We start from the raw sequence: 27,815 nt of genomic DNA on the forward strand, positions 1-27,815 counted from the left end.
CCTTAGGTCCCACCTGGGGGCGCGGCCTGAGGCACATGGTCGGGTTGGGCCCATGTGCCTCAGGCCGCGCCCCCAGGTGGGACCTAAGGCTCCAGGGCCTATTCTGATTGGCCCACGCGCCTTAGGCCCCACCAGTAGGCGGAGCTTTAGGATGGATGGGCCAATCCGGCCTCATTCCTTCGTTGGCTGCCTGCCGGACAGGCGGGTTTGGCTCCCGTCTGTCCGGCCAACTACCACAGGTACGGGGAAGGGGGGTGGGGGGGTCGTGGGGGTCGCCAGGGGGATCGCGGGTCGGCTGGGGGGGCGGTCGGAGGTTCTTGGGGGGGGGCGGTCGTTGGGGGGGAGGGGGGTTTGCGTCGAGGGCAGGAGGGCCTGGGATCCCTCCTGCCCGTAATGTAGTGCGGGGTGGGGTTAGGGGGTCGCCGTGGCCAGGAGGGTTTGGGCTCCCTTCTGGCCCGATATTGTCGGGAAGTCGGCGGTCCTTCGGGGTGGGGGGGCGAGTGGTCCTGCCGGGGGGGGGGATGTATCGGACGTCGGGGAGTCAGCCGGGCAAGAGGGCTTGGGCTCCCTCTTGCTCCGATCGTGGATGCGGGTGCGGGTGGGAGCGCGTGCGAGCGGTCGTTCGGGGTGGGGGTGCGAGTGGTCCTGCCGGGGGGGGGGGGATGTATCGGACGTCGGGGAGTCGGCCGGGCAAGTGGGCTTGGGCTCCCTCTTGCTCCGATCGTGGGTGCGGGTGGGAGCGCGTGCGAGCGGTCGTTCGGGGTGGGGGTGCGAGCGGTCCTGCTGGGGGGGGTGAATCGGGCGTCGGGCGGGGTGGGAACTATGTTTTAAAACTTTTGTATACCGCGCTCACGCATATAACGCGCGAGGGGTATGCGCGGTAGGTAAAAACGCGTATAACGCGCGCGTTATATGCGTGAAAATACGGTAAATTATTAAGAATCAGCTGACTTAGCAATTTCAAGACAATCAGGAATAACGCTCTCAAACTGAGTGATAAGTTGATTTATTACTATGTTATTGTTTACTTCAACTATTACTCATCCATCCTATTTACTTGTTCTAGGCAGGGTTTAAAACCAGATTATATAACTATGTTATTTAACTATGACATACACATTCTCTTCTATACTCCAATCGGAACAGGGTTGAAGCATGCTGGAAGAGCAGACAGTTTGAGAGATCAACCTGTCAGATGCTAGTGACTGTGTTGTGCTACAATGGGGGACTTCCGTTTCAGTCAATGGGGGACTCAATGGGGGACTCTGACAAATGACAAAATCACCTAACTGCTCTATTTTATTCTATAAAAAATATCAAATGAATGACTCTCTTAGCTCAGGGGTTTTTAAGAAAGTTGAATTTCTGTAGGACACTTCATTATGGACATGTTCCAAATCCTCTTACGGTATATAAAGTAGTAGAGAGCTGCTGCTTCTGAAATAAATCATGCCTGGCTTTTTACCTGGGTTTGATATTCACATATTATCTTAAAATAACACTGAACTGAGCATTTCATCATTTAATGAAGATTTCAAACTCTTCTGTTACAAAGCTGCATATTGCTTAGATTCACTCAACTCGTACATTTAGTAACCCAACCAAGAACCACTATAGTCTAGTTTTATTCTTCAGTTTTTCCACATTGTCAGTTCACACCTTTAAAACATCAACAAGACTCTTCTTTCAACCCCATGCCTCTCTCCATCCAATCATTATTCGTCTACACAAGGCAAAGATTGGCCAACAGAGCCTGAAGACTTACGGGTTGGTGGAGCTAAAGATGAACATGGAACTGTAAGGCAGGATTTGTTTTGGACCATTTTTCGTTAAGTCATCAATCTCTATGCCCTTCTTCTCCTCTGTTTTAGTTTCATAATCAATATTATTCACTACAATAAACAGATAAGAATATAAAAGGACTTGGTAGAATTAAATCAATACAATGAGAGGTAAAGTGAACTCCTCTCCATGGCAAGTCCACTGATTATTATAATTGGATCTACAGTAGAGAAAAGAGCCTTAGAATAAACAGAACCAACAATGCAAGGTGATTTTCACAGGGCACAATATTCTAAGGGAAATATCCCCAAGTTAATGTAACCAAGGTTTAAATAAAAGAATAAATTAAAATACCTGGGCAGAATTGTGTTGGGGCCGAGATTAGTTCAGTGCCATGCTCATTGCTACGGGGTAAAGACGCTGTCTGGTAGTGCTGACAGGTGCGGGAATCAGCCTGTCTGAAGATGCGTCAGTCCTGTAGCACCGGAGTGGGCAGGGAGCAGGCCTTCTTGAAGACATGGCTGCTGGAGAGCCGCAGGAGTTAGCGGCATCGGGAAAGGACTCACGGTGGCGGCGCGCATTGGTGATGTCATCGTGTGTACGCGGTGATGTCATCAGTGAGCAGCTGCGCAAGCACAGTTGCTCTCCAGTCCCAGGTTGGGCCTAAACGGCCCAAAGAGGATTTTTAAGGTGCTAAAAGCACCGAAGAGGCGGCAGAGAATTGGTGGGATTGGGGAGAGGCTCCAGAGGGCCTCTCCTGAAAAATTTGGAGTGCGGATCTTCGCGGGCTGTTTTTTATTTTTAAATCCGGCGCGTGCCTATAATTATGGCACTGGCTCAAGAGAAAGTGTTGGGGAAGCCATGGCAACAGATCCTGAGCAGGTTCGTGCTCAGGAGCTCGTGGAGGTTGCCATGGCTGAAGAAAAATAAAGAAAATTAAAGTTTCTGAAGGTTTTGAAGACATCTTCAGGTATTGTTTATTGGATTTTATTTATTTTGATATTTGGCTGGTTTAATGCTGTGTTTGCATGAGTAATTTTTTGGAATTCTAGACTGCTGATGTCTGCAACAGGTCTGATGACCTCATGTAGAAGTCAGCAGTGCTGGGGAGAGTTCTAAAACTGCCAGAGAGAGCAGTTGAGGGCTGTTGAGTTGGTGTGTGGCAGAGACAAGTGTTTGGAATATATTGTCTCTGAAAAATTGGGTTTTTAAAGATATTGGATATTATAAATTAGATATTTATTAGATCTTGGAAATTGGATATTAGATGTTTATTGATATTTGGATATTTTGTTAATGGTTTCCACACATCCTGAAATTTCCTGAAATATCCCCGCTGTATTGCAATAAAACTTTCCATTTTATAGATATGACATAAAGAGCTCCACCAAAAATTATAATTTAATCTTCTCCAATCCTTCCAATTATATGTAATTTGCTGAATGGCAACACAGTCATTATAAGTAATAATTTATTGTTGTTCGCAGAAATCTGACTTTTTGCTCTCATTTCCATACCAAATATCACAGTATCATATGATAATTTCAGGATGTGTGGAAACCATTAACAAAATATTGTACGGATTAGTTGACATTGTTTCCCTTAAATTTATCAGTTAAATAGTGAAGGGGGGATATTTTATTATTACATATTCTATAAGATAATGGAATATATGGTAGGGAGGGGGGGAAGGGGGGAGGGATATGAGTTTATGTAATGTACCAATGATAGTTTTTAAGTGATGTATTTATTGTTAATGTGATTGAACATATATAACACTTGTTGTAATTTTGAAAATGAATAAAGAATTAAAAAAAAAAAGATATTTGGATATTTACTGATTTTTAATTAAACCTTGGTTTAATAAAAAAAAATAAGTAGGATTAGTTTTAAAGGGAAATTTGAATTATCCTTTGATTTTTGGGGGTAGCTAGTGATCACAGTATGTATTCTTTTTTTGTCATCAAATAGGGATATAGGGTTTTGCTTCCTTTGGTTTTTTAAGTTAGGGAGTAGGTACTCCATTTGTTGAAGCTGAATCTCCTGGAAAGAAGAAGGGCTGGTACCCAACAGCCCTGCAGAAAAAAAAGGAAAAACACCTGGACCCTGTGAGGAAAAAGAAGTATACATACACCTGGATCCTGTGAGAAAAATTTATCACAAAGAACTAAGGGCTCCATTTACGAAGGCACGTTAGGGCCTTAACACGTGGAATAGCGCGTGCTAAAATGTCGCGCGCACCAGCCGCTACTGCCTCCTTTTGAGCAGGCGGTAGATTTTCGGCAAACACGCGCTAGTCTTAGCGCACCTTCGTAAAAGGAGCCATAAATTCTTTGAGAAAGGTTTTATTTGGAAACTTATTCTAAAGCTGTATATATATATATATATTTTTATTAGATTTGTATAAATAAACTAACAAAAACTTTTAAAATCAGTATTTGTTTAAAAGGTTTCACTTATTGTTCACCCGGTATCTTTTATTTAAGATGAAATATTATTTTTAACTTTTCCCTCTTTTTAGAAAAATTCTCACTTTGACTTGTAGGGTAACCTGACTACCGAAGGTGAAGTGAGAGAGAATTGATATTCAAAGAGGGAGGGGTTACATTATGTATTCCCCTTAGCCACAGATATCTGCTGATATTCAGTGGCCCTATCCAGATAGCGCTGAATATATGTATTCACAGATCACCTCAGCAATATCCAGATAGTGCTGGGATGGTCCAAGGGCAGAATGAAGGTAGAGACAGAAGTTATCCAATTAGCTACAATATTCATTTCGCTAAATGGATATCTATCAGGATAAAATTAGAACAGCAAAAAGGCTAAATACCACTGCTATTTTGGATAATGATGCCAGATACCACTAAATTCAAATATTCAGCACCAGCTATCATCTGGATATTGTCACTCAATATTCAGATTTATTTCAACTGCAGTGCCTGGCATTAAAAAAACAAAAATAAAACAGCCACTGAGGCTGTTTAGCAACAAGATAGATACCACAGTAATTGCTTTCATTAAGCTGACATCATAATGCTATTTTTGTTCCAGATAGATGCCAGGATGATCAAGACTTTCCGATACCACTATTGTATATAAACCATATTGCTTCCAAGCCCGATGTAGCTGGCCACAGTTCAAGTTCCCATGGGGTCCCTACTACAGTTTTTTTTCCCCACTTCTTTACAGTAACGCTGGCACAGGGCCTTGTCAGCACAATCCCACACCCAAGTGCTGCTGTCTTCTGCCCTTCCTTGAGGCAGAACTTCTCAGTGGGGAATGGGCGTGATGTAGCAGTAGCTTGCACAGAATTCTCTACTGAAAGGCCTCACACTTGTACTGGGTACTTTTGGGAGCTCTGGCACAGGAAGAAGTAAGGCAGCAGCACATGAGGAGGGGGATACAAAGAGGAGGGGGGAGACTGTATAAGGGACCAGGGTAGGGAATGGTAAATGCGATGTCCAGTTTGCCTAGTAGCAGAGCTAGCCTGGCTGGACTCATACAATAAAACAACCTGGTTACAGAAGATCATGACAAGTTTTCAATTCACGTATGCTTCTATTACAAATTACAATTAGTAATAAAATTAGTCATCATAAATTTGAGCCAGAGGTGTGTGTCTGTTTTTTGGGTTTTTAAAAACTGTTTTGATCACATATTCCTCACATTGGATAAGGTACCTCAAGGGTACATACCAATCTAATACATTGGCTGAGTTAGGTGAAATGATAGGTATGATAGATATGGCATAGAGCAGTAGTTCCCAATCCTATCTGGGGGGAATGCCAGCCATTCAGGTTTTCAGGATATCCCTAATGAATATGCATGGGGCAAATTAACATGCCTGTCACCTCCATTATATGCAAATCTCTCTCATGCATATTCATTAGGGCTATCCCAAAAACTCGACTGACTGGTGGTCTCCCAGGATAGGGTTGGGAACCACTGTTATAGAAGTTCAAAAGTTCTCACTTGGTATGACAGAGATGTCCCCTGGGGGTGCTGTGATGGTGACAGGAACGTTCACAGTGTCGGTCTTGTCTGGAGGCGGCTGTGTCATTCTGTTCACATTTTTCTGGTTGTCAGCATCTTCTGGCTGTTCAGGTACTTGTTGCAGGCCAGTGGTCATAGGACCTCCAGGTACACTCATTGTTCCAGCTTCTGGCTCAGATGGATTCTCTCTGCTGACAAAGAGGAAGGCATTTCAATAGATCAAAAGCCAGAGAGGGGAAAATAAACTTTCTACAAGTTTCTGATGGAACAAGGAACTCACACACTGTGAAACCATCATTGCCAGAGAAATGATCATTAGCGTAAGCCAATGCATTATCATTGAGTAAATTTTTTGTACTATACTTTGTCACACCCCGTGTTCCTGCAGACGCAGCAAGCCCCGGGCAAAGTGACTAATACTCTAATACTATGTGTCCCTTGCTACTAAGGGATCCTTCAGGTCTTACTTTTTAGGCAAGCAGGTAAGATAATAAGGCTCCAGACAAAATGTGTCAAAAAACAAAAATAGCTTTATTCCAGCCGTGGTAACGTAATTCAAAACAATTCAGGCTTCAACCTTGCAGTGCAGTATACAGTCCTAGCACATGACACCAAACTCCCAAAGGTCCAACATAAAACATTCCAAAACAAAACTTGAATAACACTGTATTACAGACAGTCCCTGCTTCTGGGCTTGCAAGCATATGAGTCTCAGTTCTCTTCACCAGAGCAACAGTGTTTTTAAACCAATATTCTTTTATCCAAGCAGTTCATTTTTATGTTCAAAAATCATTGGTATGGCACTAGTCCTCAGTAGCACTTGTACGTTTCCCTTCTCTGCAATGGTGCACTAGGGATTAGCCACAGCTGAGAGAAAAGCAACGTGCTGGCTCAGCTTGGCAATCAGCCAGGAAGTACAAACACACATACAACTTTATAACGTTCAGGGCTTTAAAGAAAACTTCTGTATTAAGCTTTCAGGGAGAGTTTTTAAATCTGAAGTACCTAAACTTTCAGATTCACTAGCAGCACAGAGGCATAAGCAGCATGAGAAAAAATCCAGGTTTAAACTCACTGTATTTCCATAGGCAATGGCTGGGTTTTAGTGCCTGCCTGGCTTGCCTGGGTTTCCATTGCTTCCTCCTCTGACTGCTCCCAAGGCTCCCTGATATGAGCCGAATCATCTGCCTCTATCATGGGCCAGTCTGAGAGAGTCTGGCTCTCTCCAGCTTCATACCCTCCTGGGTGTTCCTCTCCCGTGTGTCTGGCTTCCCTTGGCTGTTTCCCCTCTGTCCTCAGGAGGCTCATTATATCCGGTAGAAAACCACTCCCCCTCTGAGAAGGTGGGGGAAGGGTTTTCCACCCACTGGCTTGTTTCCTGTTTTCACAGACAGGATTCTTTCTAGCCCTGGTTTTAACCGGCTGTTCAAATTGCCTGAGATTTTTGACAGAGGCAGGATAGGGTCTGCATAGAGTGAAACTTTCAAACTTATCCTGCCCTGTTTCTTCTATCTCCATTTCCATGTCAGAGCTAGAGTCTGCTTGATTCATTAATTGATCAGTCACCTGATCAGCTCTCCTGCAACTAGGTGGCTTGTGTACTTTCCTGCTCACTGGGGAAAAACCAGGAACGGATTCGGGTTTATTGTGGGGAAGACCTGAAATGGACCTGGGTTTGTCACAACTTTCTGTGACACTGTTATTAAGAGAGTGCATGCCATAGCATTAAGATTGGACACAGGGAAAACTCAAGGTGCCATAGTCAATAGCCATAACTGCCTAGCTAAGGAGGCCTTCCAATTTCCATTCCATCTCTGTTTTTGTTCGGGGAGGGGAATAATACATAGAGATAGGTTATTTTCCACAGGCAATGGAGGAAAAAGAAATCACCATGCAAATCCATCTAACAATGGAAGCCTTGGAGGCTGGCTAGCCAAGTCTCAAGTGGCTTGTCAGTACAAAAAGATTATCAGAAAGTCCGGAATCATTAGTCTTCTCCAGATAGATAAGCACAGCTCTGCGCATATCCAGCTTCCACAAGAGTCTGTCCTGTTTTGCTGAACCTGTAGGAAGAAAAGCAGGCAAACAGAGCTTCTGACTGATGTGGAAGGCAGAAACTACTTTTGGAAGAAAGGAAGGAACTGTGCACAAAGAAACAACTGACTCCATGAAACGAAGAAAGTGTTCCCTACATGAGAGGGCCTGCAATTCTGAGATCCTTCTCGGCCAGACTATGGCAACCAAAAACATTGCCTAAACTATAAGGTTCAACAGGGGAGCCTCTGTCTGAGGCTCAAGACCATATTGAGATCCCAAGATGGGAACAGTCTGTGTAGTGGAGGCTTTAATCTGAGAGCCCCCCTCAAAATCCTGAGTGACATCTGGGTGGGACGCCAGAGACTGCAAGCCTCTCCGAGTCTGAAAACACAAGATATCAGCTACCAGTATTTTGAGAGATGAAACTGCCAGGCACTTTTCAAGACCAGCTTGCAGGAATGCAAGGATCACCGGAATGGGAGCCCTTTCAGATTCCACCTGCTCTTTGGTGCACCATAACTGGAAGGTCTTTCAGGTCTTAGAATAAGCTATAACCGTCGCAGGCTTCTTTGCCCTGAGTCATAACCCTGACCTCTGAGTAACCTTTCCGAATCAGGGCGGTGTGCTCAAGAGCCTTGAGTGAAGAGCCCTGGATGAACCAGCAGTTTCAGGCATCTGGCTCTCTACAGATGCACCAAATCCACATACCAAGGCCTGCAGGGCCAATCCTGGCCACCAGAGTCACCAGCCCCTGATGATTCATTATCCTGCGGATGATCCAACCCACCATGGGCCACAATGGAAAAAAATAGAGAAGTTGCTCTTTGGGCCGGAAGTAGTTCCGCTGCCCTCTATTTTTGCACTGCGCTGTCTTATGCCTTTGTGCACATTAAAAATCAGAGCTTTATATGCTCAGTTGTTATCCAGATGGAAGTGGATTTTAAAGTTTGAATCCCTGAAGAAACCATGTAACAGTCACCATGTCGTTCTCTAGTGCCAGCATCTATGGTTTAGGGATGTTGATGCTGCCTGCCAAGCTGGCAAAAGGGATTTTTAGCCACCTTCAGAGGAAGTCTTCAGCTGACATAGCTTGAGGGTCCTAATCAGCTGGATTATTTATATTTTAAATTTACATTACAGGCTCTGGCAGAGACCTATTTACAAAGTATGTATTTTCCCAATTAATATTTCCAAATTAATAATATGTCTTTGCTTATTTGTAAATGGATCTCTACCAGAGCCTTTAATTCAGTAGCATAATAAAATGAAATAACTACTTCTGAAGTTTATGGGGATGGGCAGGGATGGAAGATATTACTTGCAGGAATGGATTCGATTTCCAGTGGGGACGGGTTTGATTTCTTTCCCCATGCAACTCTCTACTGCCAAATTTCAGACCATTCTTCAAGCTTCGCTAGGTCCTTCCTCATGTTATTCACACCATCAGGGATGTTATACTCTATTGCAGATTTTGGTATCATCAGGCAAATCTTACCTGACAGCCCTTCAGAAATACCGCTTACAAAATTATTAATGTTACACACAAAAATGTTTTATAATAACTACCCTCTTTTTGCTAATACATTAATGCATAAATTAAACATTTAGACAGTATGCAGATTAGCAAGTTTTACTTTTGGTAAAATTGACTTTTCCTTATTGCCTACCCCCACCCCAGGGCAAAGAACAGTAGTAACCAAACTGGAGTTAAATCTTACATAATTTACTTGACAAGTACTCATCACTAAATCATTGATCTGTCATCCAGCACCCCATCCTAAATGATTTCAGCTTCAGTATTCAGGTGCCACAGTCAGTGCTTGCTTTACACATTAGCTGTGGCATTTCAAGTGTCTGTGTATATTCTGTGCTAATATCTGCAAAGATGGCAGTATTGAATACATATGCTCAACAGTGACCAGCACAAGCTATATAGAGAGCAGTGATATTTTGACACCTTTTTGCTGTTCTAACTCTATCTAAACTGCTACCTGTCTTGCAACTGAATATTACCAACTATCCATAGAGTTAGGTAGAATGACTTGCCTGCCCTGGCACTCTCCAGATAGTGCAGAGGTGATTTGTAAGAATTTTCTGTGGCACTATCTATATAAGAAACAATTCTGTACCTGTGTACCGCCATGCTGATACCATAATGATACAGGTAGTAAGCCTATTTATAAGAGCACCTGTGCATGTGCTTTTATATTGGCGTAACCCGGCATTGCTGCACTTCAATGTAAGTGCTAACATTTGCGATGTCTAAGACTAGTGTAAATGTTGCACCTAGATATGACATTTACATATACAACATCCAGTATTCTGTAAGTTGCCTATGTAAATATCAAGATTGCCTACAGCCCACCTATACCCTTTCCCTAAGAATGTCTCCTTGCTATTACACATTGTGCCATTTACACACTTAATTATAAAATAGCGCTTAACTATACAATGCCATGTACAATATGCACGTAAATGTACACTTACTACATGGATGGCATTATTTTATAAATTTAAGTACGCAAGTACTTAAATTTACGAGGCCTGTTATAGATGAGGGGCATAGTACAGTATTTCTAAAAATTTTCAGTCAGAGTCTTGATCAGACACTTACCCAAATGATGGCTGCTGCTCTCCGGATAACTGCTTTTGAATATTCAGCCCAGTGTTTCTATTCTGACTATAACATTGCTATTAGTCATTAGATTAAGGCATCTGAACTGTCTCTACATTTGCCAGGCTCATGTTCCCTTTCATGCCATCTTATTTGAGATCTACAATAAGTAATCTGGACCATTTTCACAGAGTTGTGTTTTAAATAATGGCAACGAAGAGAACTATGGGACTATTATCATGTGTGTGATAAACTGGGGATACACGGGTCTTCTTTTCTTAATTTTCCAGCTTTACATCTACATATGTGCAGCTTCACTTACTTGGACTGGTGGTTCCTGTGCTCCTTGGCTCCAGATTCATCACCTTCATAGGTAGAGAGTGCTTTGTGCCGGGTTTTGTGCCGCCGGGGGGGCTCCTCTCCATTATCTGTCTCTCTGTGGCCTGAACGTGAGCCTCCTCGGTGCCGCGCCCGCCTCTCACTTTTGACCCCACCACTGATGGTGCCATTCCCCTCCTTGGGCTGCCTTTCAGCTGAATGCCGGTGCATGCGATGCCGTCGGTGCTCTCTCTCTGGTGCTGTTGTTCCCTCCTCCATGGAGCTCTGCCGGTGGTGCCTCTTGGTTCGCTCTTGACTTCGGTTGCGATCATTCTTCCCTTCCTTACTGCCACCACTGCCCTCTGCCTCTTTGCTGCGACTCCGGTGCTGCCTGTGTCGCTCTTCACGATTCCCACTACCTGGCTCCCCACCATTGTCCAGGGCTCCTTCACCTGGCTTCTCTCGGTGTCGGTGGTGTTTACGCGGTGGCTCTGTGGCACTCTCAGCTGATGAACCCTTGCCCTGCTCGCTTTCCTGTCCTTTGTCATCAGCCCGAGGTTCCACTACTAGGGGCCGGTCCAGGTGGGTTTTCATATCGGGCCGAATGTGCAAGGTGGTGGCATATCTGACCCGCTCCTCTGGGTCTAGCTCATTATACAATGCCTCACAGCTCGCCCTGAAGTTGTGCATTCGAATCTGAGTTGTCCTCTGCTCCCAGACTGATTTGGATTTCACAGAGTTTTGCTGCTTGCTGTGAAAGGGAAGAGCAAAGAAACAAACAAAAAAGCAAACATTAATTCGGAATCACTGTAGTTAACCAAATTAGCAACTGGATTATATAATCTTAAGGTTTAGTTTAGATTAGGAAGTGAGTCAAAGGAGAACACTGGGATGGAGAAATGGAGAATGATCAGCACAGTCTAAAGCGCACAAATAAAAAAAAGGGTACAGGGGATAGGACTTGTATACCGCTTTTTCAGCATAGTTGACACAGTCAAAGCGGTTTACATATTTTACACAGGTACTTATTTTGTACCTGGGGCAATGAAGTGTTAAGTGACTTGCGCACAGTCTCATGGAGCTGTGGTGGGAACTTAACTCACAGTGAGGCAGATGCTTTAATCACTAGGCCACTCCTCCACTCTATAAAGATAGAGGAAAAATTAGCTTTGCCCCTAAATGAAATTAATTTAGTGCCTTTCCTGCAATAGCAAGCACTTTTACAATTGTTCTGTATTAGCTAATTAACAGGGATTGACTACTCAGGAAAAATGACTGCCAAGTTTTTAGTAACTAGAGTTAGCCAGTTCACTAAGGCCCCCTTTTATAAAGCAGCATGGTCAAGTGCTGTACAACAAATGCTCCGAAGGCCATTCAATTCCCCCTCTTTTACTAAAGCTGCTGGCTTTAACTTGATATACTGCCTTTCCTGACACTCACAACAAAGAGGATTACGGACTAAAATAAGAAGAAGAGAATACCAGCAAACTGATAGGAAAGAAAAACCCTGAAAAAGGCAAGTGATCAGTTCAAGCTGACCAGCTGCAGAGTTAAGGACCACAAAGGATGGAAGATAGGGAAAATAGAAAATTACAGAATATCTTGAAAAGAAGAAGGGACCAAGCATCCAAGCTATGACACAAAGTTCTTTTTTGCAACTATATTGACAACCTGCCATTATTAAATGACATGGAACCAATCCTGGTGTAAACAAGAAGGCTTTTGATGGTTCATAGACATAATCGTGGAAGACAAAGACGCGCGCCGACAACTGAGCGCAAGACGGAGGCGCGCACCGAAGAAAATTACTGTTTTTAGGGGCTCCGACGGGGGGTTTTGTTGGGGAGCCCCCCAGTTTACTTAATACAGATCACGGAGGCGTTGTGGAGGGTTTGGGGGGTTGTAACCCCCCACATTTTACTGGAAACTTAACTTTTTCCCTAAAAACAGGGAAAAAGTGAAGTTTTCAGTAAAATGTGGGGGGTTACAACCCCCCCAAACCCCCCTCAACATGGCACGATCTGTATTAAGTAAAGTGGGGGGGTTCCCCCCCACTCCCCCCCATCGGAGCCCCTAAAAACAGTAATTTTCTTCAGCGCGCACCTCCGCACTGCGCTCAATTGTCTGCGCGCGCCTTTGTCCCGGCGCGCTTTTGACCTGACACCCTTTTGATTGGAGGCTGATGCAATAGTTGGAAGAACAAGAGCCTGCACTGAAATCATTTTCCTGTACCTTTTCTGACTTCATGTGCAATTTGAAGTTAGCCACTCTTATTTTTTATCTAACGCCTGTTATTCTATCTTTTCTGTCTGTATGTTCCACTTTTGCTTCCACCCTATGTTATGGTGAAATTTTATGTAGCTTACTATGCCATAATGTCATTATGCCATAATGTTCTTCTTCACTCAACGGGTGGTAGACACCTGGAACGCGCTTCCCGGAGAGGTGATAAGACAGAGTACAATTCTGGGGTTCAAAAAGGGACTGGATGACTTCCTGGAAGCGAAGGGGATAACAGGGTACAGATAGAGGTTTACCTTACAGGACATTAAGCGAACAGGGTATGGACGTTTTAGGTTAGGTAGGGAACACTTACAGGTCATGGACCTGGGGGGCCGCGGGAGCGGACGGCCGGGCACGATGGACCCCTGGTCTGACCAGGCAGAGGCAATCTTATGTTCTTATGTTACTGCTGTAATTGACTATTACCTGTGTTCAGCTTCTTGCTGTTCACCATCTTGGGTGAATTTCTTCAAAAAGGTGATCAATAAATCTTAAAACACAAATAATTTGAGTGATGCCTGAAATTAAAGCTGCTTCATTATTAATGTATAACTGCAGAGCCCAGCCCTTGGGCACCGCAAGAGAATATGATGAAGGTCTCCTCAGATCCACATGCTTGTTTTGATAAGGGTGTAACTTACTTTCTCTCTTGCTTAAAGGGATTTGTCCATCACACCATAAGGAACCAAAAAAGTACACTGATGGGACAACGGCCTTTCCAAACAAAGAGCAGCCAAAAGGATCAATAAAAACATAAATCTATTCATCTACAAATCTGCAGACCCGAGAGCAATGTGTTTCAGCATATGATATGCCTGCCTCAGGGGTCAAATATACTCTGAATGAAAATATAGTAAATGAAGTCAACATCGCTCATTAAAAAAGAAGCTTTGTGGATCTTCTGTACACCACCTTGAGTGAATCTCTTCATGAAGGCAGTTAAAAATCCCAAGAAATAAACCCTGGCAATTTTACTACTTTGGAACCTCTGAGAAAAGATCACTCATGATGACCTCTAGGTGGCAGAAGTAAAAAAAAAAAAAAAAAAAAAAAAAGGAAGTTTTCCCTCTAACCATAAATCGGAAAATGCCAAGTTACCCATTTCCAGGCTAGAGATTTTAGCACAATCCTGGATTTCTGACCACCCCATGCTGTGCATTATGAGACATGCAGCACTGATTTTAATGGGCAGGATCAGGTACTACAAATATATTTATTTATAACCTAAGCAGATTATAAAAAACACAAACATAACCATATGATAAAGACACAAAACACAGAATAAAACACAATAAAACAAAATAAACATATAACATTTCCATAAGTCACCTCATTCCTTCAGTCACTGCTTCTTAACCACTTAAAAAGTTTCTATAAAAAGAGATGTTTTTAATAATTTTTTTAAAACTCTGAAAGTTATTATTCATTTTCAATAGTCCAACCAGGTTATTCCAAAGCTGCCACAGAAATAGCCATAGCTCTGTTACTAGCATACCTCGCATGCTGTAACTTATCAAAAGATAAATACATTGTGTTCTCCGATCTTATAGCCCATACTGCTTTGAGCTACAAGTTCAAAACCAGGCCTGACCCAAGTTCTCCAGTCTGGAACTGGGTAACTTGGTATCTCTGCTAAATGTGCCTTCTCTGTTCCACTTATTTATATGCTTTTGGATTGAAAACCTACTATATTTTTGTCCAGGTGTAATGATAGGCAATTGCAGGGATTATGTTCCTTCTTGTTCCAAGTTGTGCAGGAGACCTCCACTTATATTTTTGCCAGTGGCAGTGCTGTTTCAATACCACATTTTCAAAGAGAGGGTCAGGCAAGTTCTGCAGGACTCCAGAAGACCTGCCTATCCTAGTGACTGAACCCACAATATTGAAGCATCACCCTCCACTAGCAGGAATGAGGTTGGAGGGCTCCTGTACAGTTTAGAGCAGGGGTGCCCAAAACGTCGATCGTGATCGACCAGTAGATTGAAGGCAACATGAGTTGATCGCAGAGCCCATCCCAGGCTCCATGATAGACTTGCATTGCCTTCACGTTCTACCTGCATCCCAACGCCATAAACAGGATGCAGAAGCTCCAGGCTGACCAGCCTTCCTCTCCCCAATGTTAATTCTGACATTGGAGAGGAAGTTCCGGGCTAGCCAATCGCTGCCTGTTGGCCTGGAACTTCCTCTCCGAAGTCAGAATTGATGTCGGGGAGAGGAAGGCTGGTTGGCCCGGGTGCTTCTGCATCAGGAAGCAGGGAGAGCTTGGGGCGGCATGGCTTGGGGGAGGGCAGGGAAAATGAAAGAAAGGGGGCAGGCAGGGAGACAGGAAGAAGGGGGCAGGGAGGCAGAAAGAAAGAAGGGAAACAGAAAGAAAGAAAGGGGAGACAGGGAGATAGAAAGAAAGAAAGGGGGCAGGCAAAGAGACAGAAAGAAAGAAAGAAGGGGAACAGAAAAAAAGAAAGGGGGGACAGGGAGACAGAAAGAAAGGGGGCAGGGAGACAGACAGAAAGAAAGAAGGGGGCAGAGAGAAAGAAAGGGAGGACGATAAAGCTGGGGGAGGGAATGAGGTCTGGAGGAGAGGAAGCATACAGTAGGCTGAAAGGGAAGAAATATTGGATGCACAGTCAGAAGAAGAAAGTGCAACCAGAAACTTATGAAATCACCAGACAACAAAGGTAGGAAAAATGATTTTTATTTTCAATTTAGTGATCAAAATGTGTCCATTTTGAGAATTTATATCTGCTGTCTATATTTTGCACTATGGCCCCCTTTTACTAAACTGCAATAGCGTTTTTTAGCGCAGGGAGCCTATGAGCGTCGAAAACAGCGCGGAGATTCAGCGCAGCTCCCTGCGCTAAAAACTGCTATTGCGGTTTAGTAAAAAGGGAGGGGGATATATTTGTCTATTTTTGTATAGTTGTTACTGAGGTGACATTGCATAGAATCATTTGCCTTGATCTCTTTGAAAAAACCCTGGAATATAAATGATAATTAACATTTTCTCTGCGTACAGTGTGCTTTGTGGGGGTTTTTTAATTTTATTGTTGGTAAATCATTTTGTCTTGGTCATTTTAAAAGTAGCTCGCAAGTCCAAAAAGTGTGTGCACCCCTGGTTTAGAGGGAACACAGTCAGGAATCTCAAACCCTCCTATTTCAGGAGCTTATGAAACTTAGATTATGGTGCTCCTTTTAGACATTCCAATGCCACATGGTGAAAGTCTATTCTATAATAGCATCTGGACACCTGGATTCCATTACAAAGCACTATCATAGGGAGACACAGCAGTTGTGTCCCACTTCAAAGTTATGATCGACAGCAAAATTGTGAAACGCTGGCCAACGTCAGTGTACCGATCAATCCGAAGATAAGTTAATTCATTCATCTGTCTTTCACACTAAGTTTTTTCACTGCACTGTACAGAGCTTTTTCAAATATCAGGGGAGGTTTTTTGTGCCAGTGAGGTTATTGCCTGACCACCTTTAAACCAACATTGTGGGGTGGGAGGGTTCGTTTCTGAGGCTTTTTCCTCCTTTCTATTTTTTATACAGCCTGTGTTGCTGCTATTTTCATACTTTGCGCCACACATGCGAGTGAGTTACTACTACTTCTACTATTAAGAACATAAGAATTGCCGCTGCTGGGTCAGACCAGTGGTCCATCGTGCCCATCAGTCCGCTCATGCGGCGGCCTTATAGTCAAAGACCAGCGCCCTAACTGAGACTAGACCTACCTGCGTACATTCTGGTTCAGCAGGAACTTGTCTAACTTCGTCTTGAATCCCTGGAGGGTGTTTCCCCCTTTGACAGACTCTGGAAGAGCATTCCAGTTTTCTACCACTCTCTGGGTGAAGAAGAACTTCCTTACGTTCAATAGCGCTGCAAGGCGTATGCAGTGCTTATGGTTTACTTACAGAACTATAGTTACACCAGCCATAAAATGTGGTCATGTAAATACTGAAAAGGTGTATGTAGGTTACAGTATTAGATAAGCTGTGCACTAAGTGGCAGCCCTGTCCACACCGCTCCCGTGCTCCACCCATATGAACGCCCCCTTGCATTTATGCACTTTGACACTTAATGCTTGCTCTTACATAATAGTGCTTAGTTGTTGTACTGTCACTTGTGTGCATACATAAGTGAACAATTCCCTGTGAGGTGACAGTACTCTATACATTTACATGCTCAAGTGGCAGGTCATTGTAGGCCAGTGGTCTCCAATGAACAGACCTCAGGCCGCATGTGACCCCTGAAGTCCTTCATTGTGGCCCTCAATTTTAATTTTAATATTGATATAGTAACTGCAAACAATCTCTTATTTTACTCAGGTGTCTCATTTATGGAATTTGTTACTGTTGACAATCCAGAATAAAGTTGATAAATATATCCTTGAAGTGTTGTAAAATCAATATTAGTACAGTATTAATTTTTAATGTTTCATACCCAGTCTAAACAAGCAGGTCAAGGCAGTTCACAATAATGTCGCTGTCTGTATACAGTCTCTTCCCTTGTAAACTGCTTAGAACCATTTGTGGTATGACAGTATATAAAAATAAAGTTATTATTATTACATGGAAAAGGTTGGAGACCCCCTGATGTAGGCGCCATGTTATAGAATTGTTCTTTTTATGCAATTTTAATACCCTGCTTATCTTATATAAATCAGTAGGTGATGCTTATAGAGTTGATGGGTTTGTAGCTAGACACCAAACACATGAGCTCTGAAAGTACCCGAGTCTCTTAACACCACTGCACAGAAGAAGTCTGGGATCTCCACTGTGCAATTGTGCTTATTCTCTTTCTCAATCTTTTGTTTACTTATCCCACAACTCTCTTACACACTGACAGGTTAGGAACATTGCATCCTAGCCAAGAATCACAGGCTGTCCATGCCACAAAATGATGTTACCCTCCCATCAGTTTTCAAATGCGAAACTGCCCTTATGTAGGTATTTCACGGTATTGGTGATACCTTGCTAGCATGGTTTATTGTTGTCACCTTTACACTTCAATAAGAACATAAGATAGCCTTACTGGGTCAGTCCAATGGTCCACCTAACCCAGTATTCGGTTTCCAACAGTGGCCAATCCAGGTCACAAGCACCTGGTAGAAACCCAAAAGAGAAGACTTGAACCCATAACCTTAGGCTTAAAAGTATCAGCCCTAATCACTAGACCAGAGCTTTACAAATCAATATCAATAGTAAACAATTATGAATAGTTTAAAACTCATTAGTTCTGGTGATGTTTTGCTGCTGATTATATTCTTAATAGTCACATGACCACTTTAAGCAAAGAGATAATTGGATCTTTCTAAATCTGTTTGATAACTAATTAGTTATCACTGATAATTTGGAGCAGTGGCTCCCAAATTTATCCTGGTGTTTACAATATTTCAAATAGGTCCCACTCAAGGCAATGAAATCCCTCTCAAGCAGTCCCACTGTGGTAGGGGGGTCAGAGGAAGTAACCAGTGACATAGGAAAGGGGGAGGGGCAGGGGACCACTCCGAGTACCATCTTGGCAGCTCTCTTCTCTGCCCACCCACCTTTTGAAAACGTCACCGCATAAGCAACATCTCCTATCTGCTGTTCGTGCTGGCCTCAGCTCTGTATCTGATATCACTTCTTGGCTCAGGAGATGACGTCAGAGGGAGAGCTGAGACCTACGCAAACAGCAGGTAGATGCTGATCACTGCCGGCAAAGATTTCAAGAGGTAGGTATGTGTGTGTGGGGAGGGGGAGGGGGGTGGAGACACATAGTGGTGAAGGAATGCAGGGGGTGGGCACAGGGAGGAAGAGTACGGGGGGGGGGGGGCGCACAGAGCGGTGATGCCAGGTGCAACCACCCCAGACATCTGCTATGCCACTGGAAGTAGCCACATATCCGATTCTAGCCCAGGTAGGGCTGGGCTGCCCCCACTGGGAGAGCTGCTTGGAAGGATTTTAGTGCCACAGATATAGCCTGTTTGGGGTAGAGGAGGATGGATGCTATCAGGAGAATTCTGACTGATGAGGATTGATGCTACTAGTACTACACACCATTTCTATAGTGTTGCTAGACATACACAGCTCTGTACATTAAAACATTCAAGAGACAGTCATAAGAACATAAGAATAGCCTTACTGGGTCAGACCAATGGTCCATCTTGCCCATCTAGTCTGTCCCTGCCCAGTAGAGCTTACAATCTAATCATCAGACAAACAGGGCAAGTAGGGGGTTAGGGAATTTCTCAGGTATGGGTGCTTACCATGAAGTGCTTTGAGAGAGGGGATGTTCAGGGGTCAGGAGTCAGTATGCTTTTGGATGGGGGCTTGCTCGGGAGGGCTGTCAATGCCAGGACTTGGGCCCTTGAGAATAGCTAGTTTAGAAAGTTATTTTTATATCAATGTGGGTTGAAATACACTTATTCCCCCAAGATGCAGCTTTTTAAAAGAGTTGCTCCCACTAGACATGGAGGGACTTGGATGTGCAACCACAGTTCCTATTTTTCAAGAAGCTCTATGTTTGACACAGCTTCCTATAAAATAGTATGGGAATTCCACGTATTCTTACTTGGATGTGTGAAATTCTCTCTGTCTCTGTATAGATTTAATAAAATAGAATAAATCTCTCACAAGATCCAGGGATTCTGTTGTGGAGCATTTATTATAAAAACATGCTAAGCAAGAATATATATTTGCCATGATCTCTGGATCAAATATTTTACTTTCATCATAGAATATTTCTTGAAGGAGCATTCTAAAATAGAAGTAAATACTAGCCCTGAAATGTGGCAGATAAACAGTATATCTACTTTTCTGATAAAGAGACACCTGAGAGGGGCTATGATTGAGGACTACAAAATCAAAGTGGTATAGCACGGGTAAAAGTGAATTGATTTTTCACTCTTTCAAAAAGTACAAAGAAAGGGGACACTCAATGAAATTACATGGAATACCTTTAAAACAAATAGGAGGAAATGTTTTTTCACTAAAAGAATAATAAAACTTTGGAACTCATTGCCAGAGGATGAGATAACATAGATTAGTATGTCTGAGCTTAAAAATGTTTTGAACAAGTTCCTGAGGGAAAAGTCCATAATTTGCTTTTATGATAGACATTGGGGAAGCTATTGCTTGCCCTATGATCAGTAACATAGAATGTTGCTACTATTTGGGTTTCTGCCAGGCAATATTCCCTGTATGAATTGTCCAGATGCGTGTAAATTTTTACTCATGTGAGAAACAAGTTCTAAAAATGTTTTTTGTGTGAGCAATTAGTTCTATAAACCAACAATTTTCCAGATTTGCAAGTATTTTTATGAGCGACCATGTAAAATCTGTGAGCAACACTCCTAGAATGTATGAGCGATTACTTACATACTCTGCTTAGAGGAAACACAGTTGCCTAGCACTTGTGACTTGGATTGGCAACTGTTGGAAACAGGATACTAGGCTATATGGACCATTGGTCTGACCCATTATGGCTATTCTTATGTTCTTATTCTACATGGAGGCACTTGGTTATAGCAAAGGTGCTTACCTGTAGCAGATGTTCTCCGAGGACATGTGGATAATGTCATCCATATAACCCAGTGCCAAGTGCATTGTCACTTTAAATCTTTAGGCAATGCCCATATTGCATACATGCCTGTGCCTTCCCGCCTGACATTAGCTTGTGGGACCATCAGTTCAACAACAAAGATAAGAAGCTAACCAGGGGAGTTGGTCAGGTTGTGAAAATATATGCCTGCTGCCCTTGGAGAATTACTGCTATAGGTAAGTATCTTTGCTTTCTCTGAGGACAAGTAGGCATAATATTCTCAGATGTCAGACTTCCAAGCTGCCAGGATCAGGTCTGTGGAAGAGGTTAAGCATTGAATATATTGTATAGGATCCTGGTGAAACTCCGAAGGGTTGGAGGGAAAGTTGGCTTTAAGTAGAGAACAGATTTTGCAGAGATGCTTGTCCAAACTGACTCTCTTCTGGAGTAGCGTTCTAAATAGTAGTGAGAGGTCAACATATGGATTGCTGTATATGCAATTAGCAAATAGCTGTTTTGCAGATTTCTTTGGTAGATTTAGATCAAAAATGAACTACAGAGTGTGATGAAGAGATAAAATACCCAAGAAGAAAGGAGAGAGGAGGCTTCATGTAGGAGATCAACAATTTTATGGACTGCCTGCTCGCCCTCCAGCCTTGATGGCACTCTGATCAGCCAATTGTCCAGGTATGGGTGTACTTGTATCCACATTCTGTGGAGGTGAGCTGCGACCACCATCACCTTGAGAAAGGTGCGTGGGGCCATTGCTAACCCAAAAGGCAGAGCAGCAAGCTGGAAATGCCTTTGAAGGACATGGAATCTCAAATATTTCCTGTGATCTGGGAAATTAGGAATATGGAGGTATACCTCCATTAGGTCTGAGCCACCACTGCAATAACTGACTGAACTGCCTCCAAATGGAAGTGTGGCATTCTCAGCGCCGCATTCACGGACTTAAGGTCCAGGATTGGTCTCCAGTCTTCTGTGCCCCTCTTGGGCACTATGAAGTATATGGAGCATTGTACAGATTACTTCATAGTGCCAGAGCCCGATTCTTCTTCAGGAACTGGTTCTATGGCTTGAATGTCCAATAATCCCAACCATCTGAAGGAGAATAATCAATCAACATATTTTATCAAAATTGATCCATAAAGATTGCCATATGTAATATTATATAAAATTACAGGGAAAAAAAGACCTCAGATACTCTTCAATTATGGGGTCTCATTGCTGTTGCAATGTAAAAAAGACCTCAGACACCCCTCAATTGTGGTGTCTTACTGCTTTTGTACCACTTGTATGGGGTAAATTTAATCATAGGCCTAAACAACCCCTGAAAATTCTTTAAATACAGATTTTCTGGCAGAGATGAAATTAGGAATTTATCTCGTATCTTCCAAGATCCCCTGCTTAATCAGGGGATCTGAAAGAACAAATCTTCAAACTTAGTGCCTGCCAAAAAAAGAAGAAAAAAAAATGAGCAATTTCTATAAATATAGCTGAAAAATATTAGTTGAAGCTATTTAAACAAAACAGTTGTGCAAAACTCCCATTTTTTGTTTTTTTTGGTAGGCACTAAGTTTGAAGATTTGTTCCTTTGGATCCCCTGATGAAGCAAAAGATCTCGGAAGATATGATATAAGTGCAGAAAATCTGTATTTAAAGAATTTTCAGGGGTTGTTTAGGCCTATGATTAAATTTACCCCATACAAGTGGTACAAAAGCAGTAAGACACCACAATTGAGGGGTGTCTGAGGTCTTTTTTACCTTGTAATTCTATATAGTATAACATATGGCAATCTTTACGGATCAATTTTGATCTGTAGGACTCTGCCTTAATCTGGTATGGCAGGCATATGCCACAAACAAGGCTGCCGCTGCAGCTTTGATCTCCAAAGCCAGCGCTTCAAATTGTCTCAAGAACCACACCCTTGTGATATTGTGTATCCTTTAGATGCTTGAGCCAGTTGTTAAAACTCTGGAGCCATAGGATAAAGTTTGGACATAGTTTTTTCTACCTTCTAGGAGCCTTCCAGAGTCTCCCATTGCTCAGTGATCAGTGAGCTGATGTCCAAATATGCAGGGAAAAAGGTGGGTCTGAGCCGCTCATGACTATGCACTGTGAAGTGGATGGCTACTACTTTAACTCCCTGAGTGCATCCATAATAACATAAGGGATGATAGCCGACTTGAAAAGCCGCCACCAATGGATCATCTCCCTGGCCAGTTGAGGGCAACTAGCACCTCTTAACTCCTAGTCCCTGATGGGGAATCAGAATCTTCCAGGAAAGCAGCTGAGCCCTGGGATAATAAAGGCATGGGGTCTGACCTCCAATCCTTCCAGTCCTGTACCTCTTGGTCAATTAGGCTGGGAGCTAGCTTTTTCCATGGTGGGGAGACCTCTGAACAAGGGATCTTTCCCTGGCTCAATGCCAGCATGCCCCGGACCTGCCAAATAAGCCTCCAACAGGATATTCCAAAACTCTGTGGTAAATCAATGCACAGGAGGCCCCATAGACCCTGCAGGAACTCAGACTGGCTTCTCTTGGGCTCCACAGTGTCCATGCACTTATGTTTCATGCCTTCGCTGTTTGTGGTCTCCAGAAGGGATTTTCTTTCTACCAAGTCAGATCCCATGTGGTTCCCCAGCCCCAGAGGATTCCGAGGAGGCTGAGCCCAAGGCTTCCACCCCTCCCTTGCATGCCCTGTGACATGTTGCATATGGACGCTCCTCGGCCAAACAGCCAATGCAAAACTGGCATGATATAGGGGCAGAACAGCCTGAGGAGTCCATCCCAGTCAATTTTCAGTCAAATTGAGGAGTTTTGAGGCAGATGGAGGCTTAAAAAGATAGATAATTTAAAATCCAAGATGGCCATCATCAGGGAAAAGGGTTTTGAAGGAGCAGTACCCTAGCACTGGCCTCATAAATCCTTAAAATTAACCTTTTCTGAATGCCTCCCCCCCCCCAACAACCCAATTTTCCCCATAGGGAATAATGAACTGTACTCACTGTGACTTGTTGGTGTCAGTTTTGCTGCAGCCTGACTGAATGGGGAGGACTGTCTGCCTCAGATCCTCATAGGAAACAGTCCACAATGGAAACCTTTGGGCTGCCAGTCAGAGACATGCCGACTGAGGACTTCACCCTCCAAGATCATTGCAGCACGACAGGGGACACTAAATGCAGCTGGCTCAATGAAACCCAAAGGACATAAACAGGGGCCCCAAAGCTTGCACTCAAACTTCTGATAAATCAGAAGGTGAACTGGTTCCCAGGGGAATGGACCCCGAGCCTCGAAGAAGCACAAAGCAAGCTGGCTCAACAGGTACATCCTGGGGTTGCCCTGCAAGCTGAAGTCCACCCTTGTGGAGTCTGTGTCCTCTCCCAGGCAGAATAGCCCCCAAAATGGGGTCCTCAGTACCAAAGCCTCCCAAAATGGAAGAAAAATACATGAAAACAATAAACCGAACAGAGCAGATCAGAATATAACTTCTCAGTCACTTGCAGAAGGAAAACCTGAAGAGAGTGCTAGGTGAAGGAGGAGGAGCTGAAAGATGTGATTGATACCCTTCTGCAAGCAATTTGTAAAGAAGGATTGATCACCTAACATACAGATTCCTGTGTTTATATAACAGAATAGGAGTATTGAGGGCTCTTGCATGTTAGGGAAACCAAGGATTGAATGGATATGGAAGACTAACCTTTAGAGCACTGATTCTCAAACCCAGTCCTGGAGGCACCCCAACTAGTCAGGTTTTCAGGACATCCACAATGAGAGCTCTTTGAATGCACTGCCTCAGTTCTTCAGCTCTTCACAAAATTGTAATGTTCTCTTCCCCCCTGGACTCAACATCCAACCCCTCTATGCTACTTCTTCTTTTATTAAACTCTTGTAAACCGTGCCGAGCTCTATAATTATGGAAAGGATGCGGTATATAAAACTTAAGGTTTAGTTTAGTTTTGAGGTTGGGACAGGCAAAGGGCTGATATAAAGGGCTGCAACTTCTATGGTCTGTCCTCATATTAACTTATTACCCTTGGTACAGTTTAGGAAAACCTATCTTTTCAGAAGTTCCTGTTGTCTCTCATGCTGTCTTGATCATTCTATTCTACTGTATGTGCTTCTGAACCCTATTGAGATAATGCTATATTAAAGGTAGAAAAAAAGGATATATCAAATTACTCAGCTCTTTTGTTCCACTTGCTATGAACATCTTCCAAACACAAAGCATCACTTGAAAGAAATTTCCTTCTCCAGGACAAACTATTTCCTTCCTCCATACAAGAACTTCACTTAGCTCCCTCCAGTACCCTCCTTTCACATGCCTAACCAAAAGACACCCAAATAATCTAAACAAGTGCCAATACTTGCATGTCTATCGCCTACATAGTCAGCCTCCTAGGTCCAATGCACAGCCTGCCAGACATACCCAGTTATGTGAGCACTTGTGTTCCTACCAGGACAGAACATTCAGTTACAGGGACAAAATAGGAAACTCTGCAATATAGATGTTGGAATGGGGGAGGAGGGAAGCACAAGGGCCATGGCCCCCCAAAATTGGCGGCATCATCGTCTGGAGCAGGGGCAGTCCTACCTTCATTTGTTGCCCAAAAGACATCGCTGGTGGCAGCCAATTGCATATGCTGCTCCTGCTGCTGGCACAGGCATCTTCCCACTGCACCTGTACCCTTTCTGACATAATTTTCATTTCATCAGAGGCAGGCCTGCAGAAGAGACGCCAATGGCATATGTGATTGGCTGCTGCCAGCAATGTCCTATGGGCCACAAATGAAAGCAGATCGTGGGGTGAGGGTAGAGAACAGCTGGGGCAGAGAGAACATGCAAGGAGATAGAGAGGGAGAGATGGACTGAGGGAGGCAGGAAGGAGGGAGAAATGTCACACTCAAGGGAAGGGGGTAAGGGGAGAGAGAGAGAGAAAGTGTGCAGGAAGCAGAAAGTGTTGGATTCATGAGAGAGGGGGAGAGATATTGGATGAGGAGGGCAGAAAAGAGGGAAGGAGAAATGTCACACTCAGGTGAAGGGGAGAGGACAGAGAGTGAAAAGTTAGATTCATGGAGGGAGAGGAAGAGATGTTGGTTAGGGGGAGGGAATGAGGAGCAGATGAGAGGAAGTATGCAGGAGGCAGAGTGAAAGAAATGTTGGACTGTTGGAGGAAAAGGAGGGAGAAATGTTGGATGGGAGGCAGAAAGGAAGAAGGGAGAAGCAAGAGCAGGAAAGAACAATTAAGATGTTTCTATTTATTAAATATTTTCTTGAATCTGCACTATAGCATTCTTAGTATTGGGGTTTTTTTTTAAATCCACCTCCCCCCTAATTCTAAAACTTATACACTCAAGTCTTGAGTTACAGGTTCTGTTAAAGGCAAGGAATTATAGGCTGAAATGAAACTGGATGTGATTTTTGTAGCATTTTATTCTACTGATGACTTTTGCCCTGATGAAAATATTCATTTAACATTTACATAAACGTGAAAATTTCCCTGTATCAGTTTACTTCCTGCAAAACATATTCAATTGAACTTACTTAGATAGGAATGGCTTCTACCCAGATGAGTTCCATTGAAATTTTAGTGGTATTATCTGGAAAGTGCTGCTGAAAATCAGGTGAGACCACCGGGCATAATCTAAGTAATGTTTGGGCAGTCCAGGAGCAGAGCTTAAAAATTGCAGTAATATTCAGTCCATTAACTAGGTAACTAGCTAGCTAAAGTTAACACAGCATAATGGTTATCCTAACTTTATCTGGGTAGTTCCAGGGGGACTAGTCTAAATATCACCAGCACCCAGATAAGTACTGGTGGCTGCTTTATATTCAGCTCCAGCCGGCTTCCCTCCCTCGTCACTTACTGGTACCTTGCATATGGTGCTTGGGGGCTCCTCCTTATTTCCCAGCCTGTGGTGCGGACGTCGGGAGCAGACTTTGCGCTCTCCTGCTTGGCTCCACACTGCTTTCTGAATGGCTGCCATAAGTTCTTGCGAGTCCCGCGAGAACCTATAGCAGCCATTCGGGGGGGGGGGGGGGGGTAGTGCAGGGCCGAGTGGGAGAGCGTGGGGCTTGCTCCTGACGTCCGTGCTGCTGATCTCTGCGCCACAGGCCGGTAAAAAAAAAGTGATCACTAGGTTAAAAAGGGGGGACAATGACAATGGACAGGAGGGGGTGTTTAAAAAAAATTGGTGCAGTGGGCGGGTGTTTTTAAATAAAGGTGGTGCGGCAGGGTAACAAAATTTGTACCTTTGCTTCATAAGACGCACCGAGATTTCCACCCACTTTTGAGTGAGAAAAAAGTGTGTCTTATGGAGTGAAAAATACGGTACTTATTTCGCAGCTGGGACAATGTAGGGCGAAATGACTTGCTCAGAATTACAGGGAGCTGTAGTTTCCCAGGTTCTCAGCTGCTGCACTAACCACTAGGCTGCTCCTCCACTCAAAGCATATATTTAGTAGAGATTCACTTTTCCTACTTTATGAATTTTGTGCAAAAAAATAAGTAACAGCATATAAAACATGATTCAGACGTTCAAATACTTGAAAGGTATTAACATAGAATAAAATCTTTTCCAGAGAAAGGAAAATGGTAAAACCAGAGGACATAATTTGAGGCTGAGGGAGTGGGAGACTCAAGAGCAATGTCAGGAAATTCTTCTTTACGGAGAGGGTGGTGGATGCCTGGAATGCGCTCCCGAGAGAGGTGGTAGAGAGGAAAATGGTTTCGGAGTTAAAAAAAGCGTGGGATAAACACAGAGGATCTAGAATCAGAAAATAGTAAATATTGAAGAACTAAGGCTAGTACTGGACAGACTTGCACGGTCTGTATCTGTATATGGCCGTTTGGTGGAAGATGGTCTAGGGAGGGCTTCAATGGCTGGGAGGGTGTAGATGGACTGGAGTGAGCTTTGATGGCAACTTCAGTAGTTGGAACCTATGAACAGTACCAGGCAGAGCTTTGGATTCTTGTCCAGAAATAGTTAAGAAGAAGAAGAAAATTTTTTTTTTTAGATTGAATCAGGTTGGTCAGACTAGATGGACCATTCGGGTCTTTGAAGACTTTTCTTGGTTAGACTTAGATAGATGGAGTTACAATAGTCCAGTCTGGAAAGAATGATAGATTGTACAAGGACAGCAAAATGTTGTTGGTGGAAGCAGGATCTCACTTTTCTCAACATGTGAAGACTAAAGAAACATTTTTTTTTACCAGAGAGTTGAGATGCTCATTAAAAGAAAGTGTAGAGTCAATAATG

At 43.4% G+C, this 27,815-nt stretch overlaps 1 protein-coding gene across 5 annotated transcripts in view; it reads right to left on the minus strand.

Annotated features, from left to right (window-relative positions):
* Window positions 1–27,815, minus strand: part of CACNA1B (calcium voltage-gated channel subunit alpha1 B) — a 1,471,643-nt gene that overhangs the window by 451,528 nt on the left and 992,300 nt on the right. For 4 of the 5 annotated variants that reach the window (XM_033960471.1, XM_033960469.1, XM_033960473.1 and 1 more), the window contains 3 exons: window positions 10,752–11,498; window positions 5,758–5,969; window positions 1,766–1,892 (listed from right to left, as the gene is read on the minus strand). In XM_033960471.1, the coding sequence (XP_033816362.1) occupies window positions 1,766–1,892; window positions 5,758–5,969; window positions 10,752–11,498 (1,086 nt within the window). The remainder of the gene's footprint in view (window positions 1–1,765; window positions 1,893–5,757; window positions 5,970–10,751; window positions 11,499–27,815) is intronic. The other variant, XM_033960470.1, reaches the window with a different exon arrangement.

Source organism: Geotrypetes seraphini, chromosome 10 (assembly GCF_902459505.1).
Source record: "Geotrypetes seraphini chromosome 10, aGeoSer1.1, whole genome shotgun sequence".
NCBI lineage: Eukaryota > Metazoa > Chordata > Amphibia > Gymnophiona > Dermophiidae > Geotrypetes > Geotrypetes seraphini.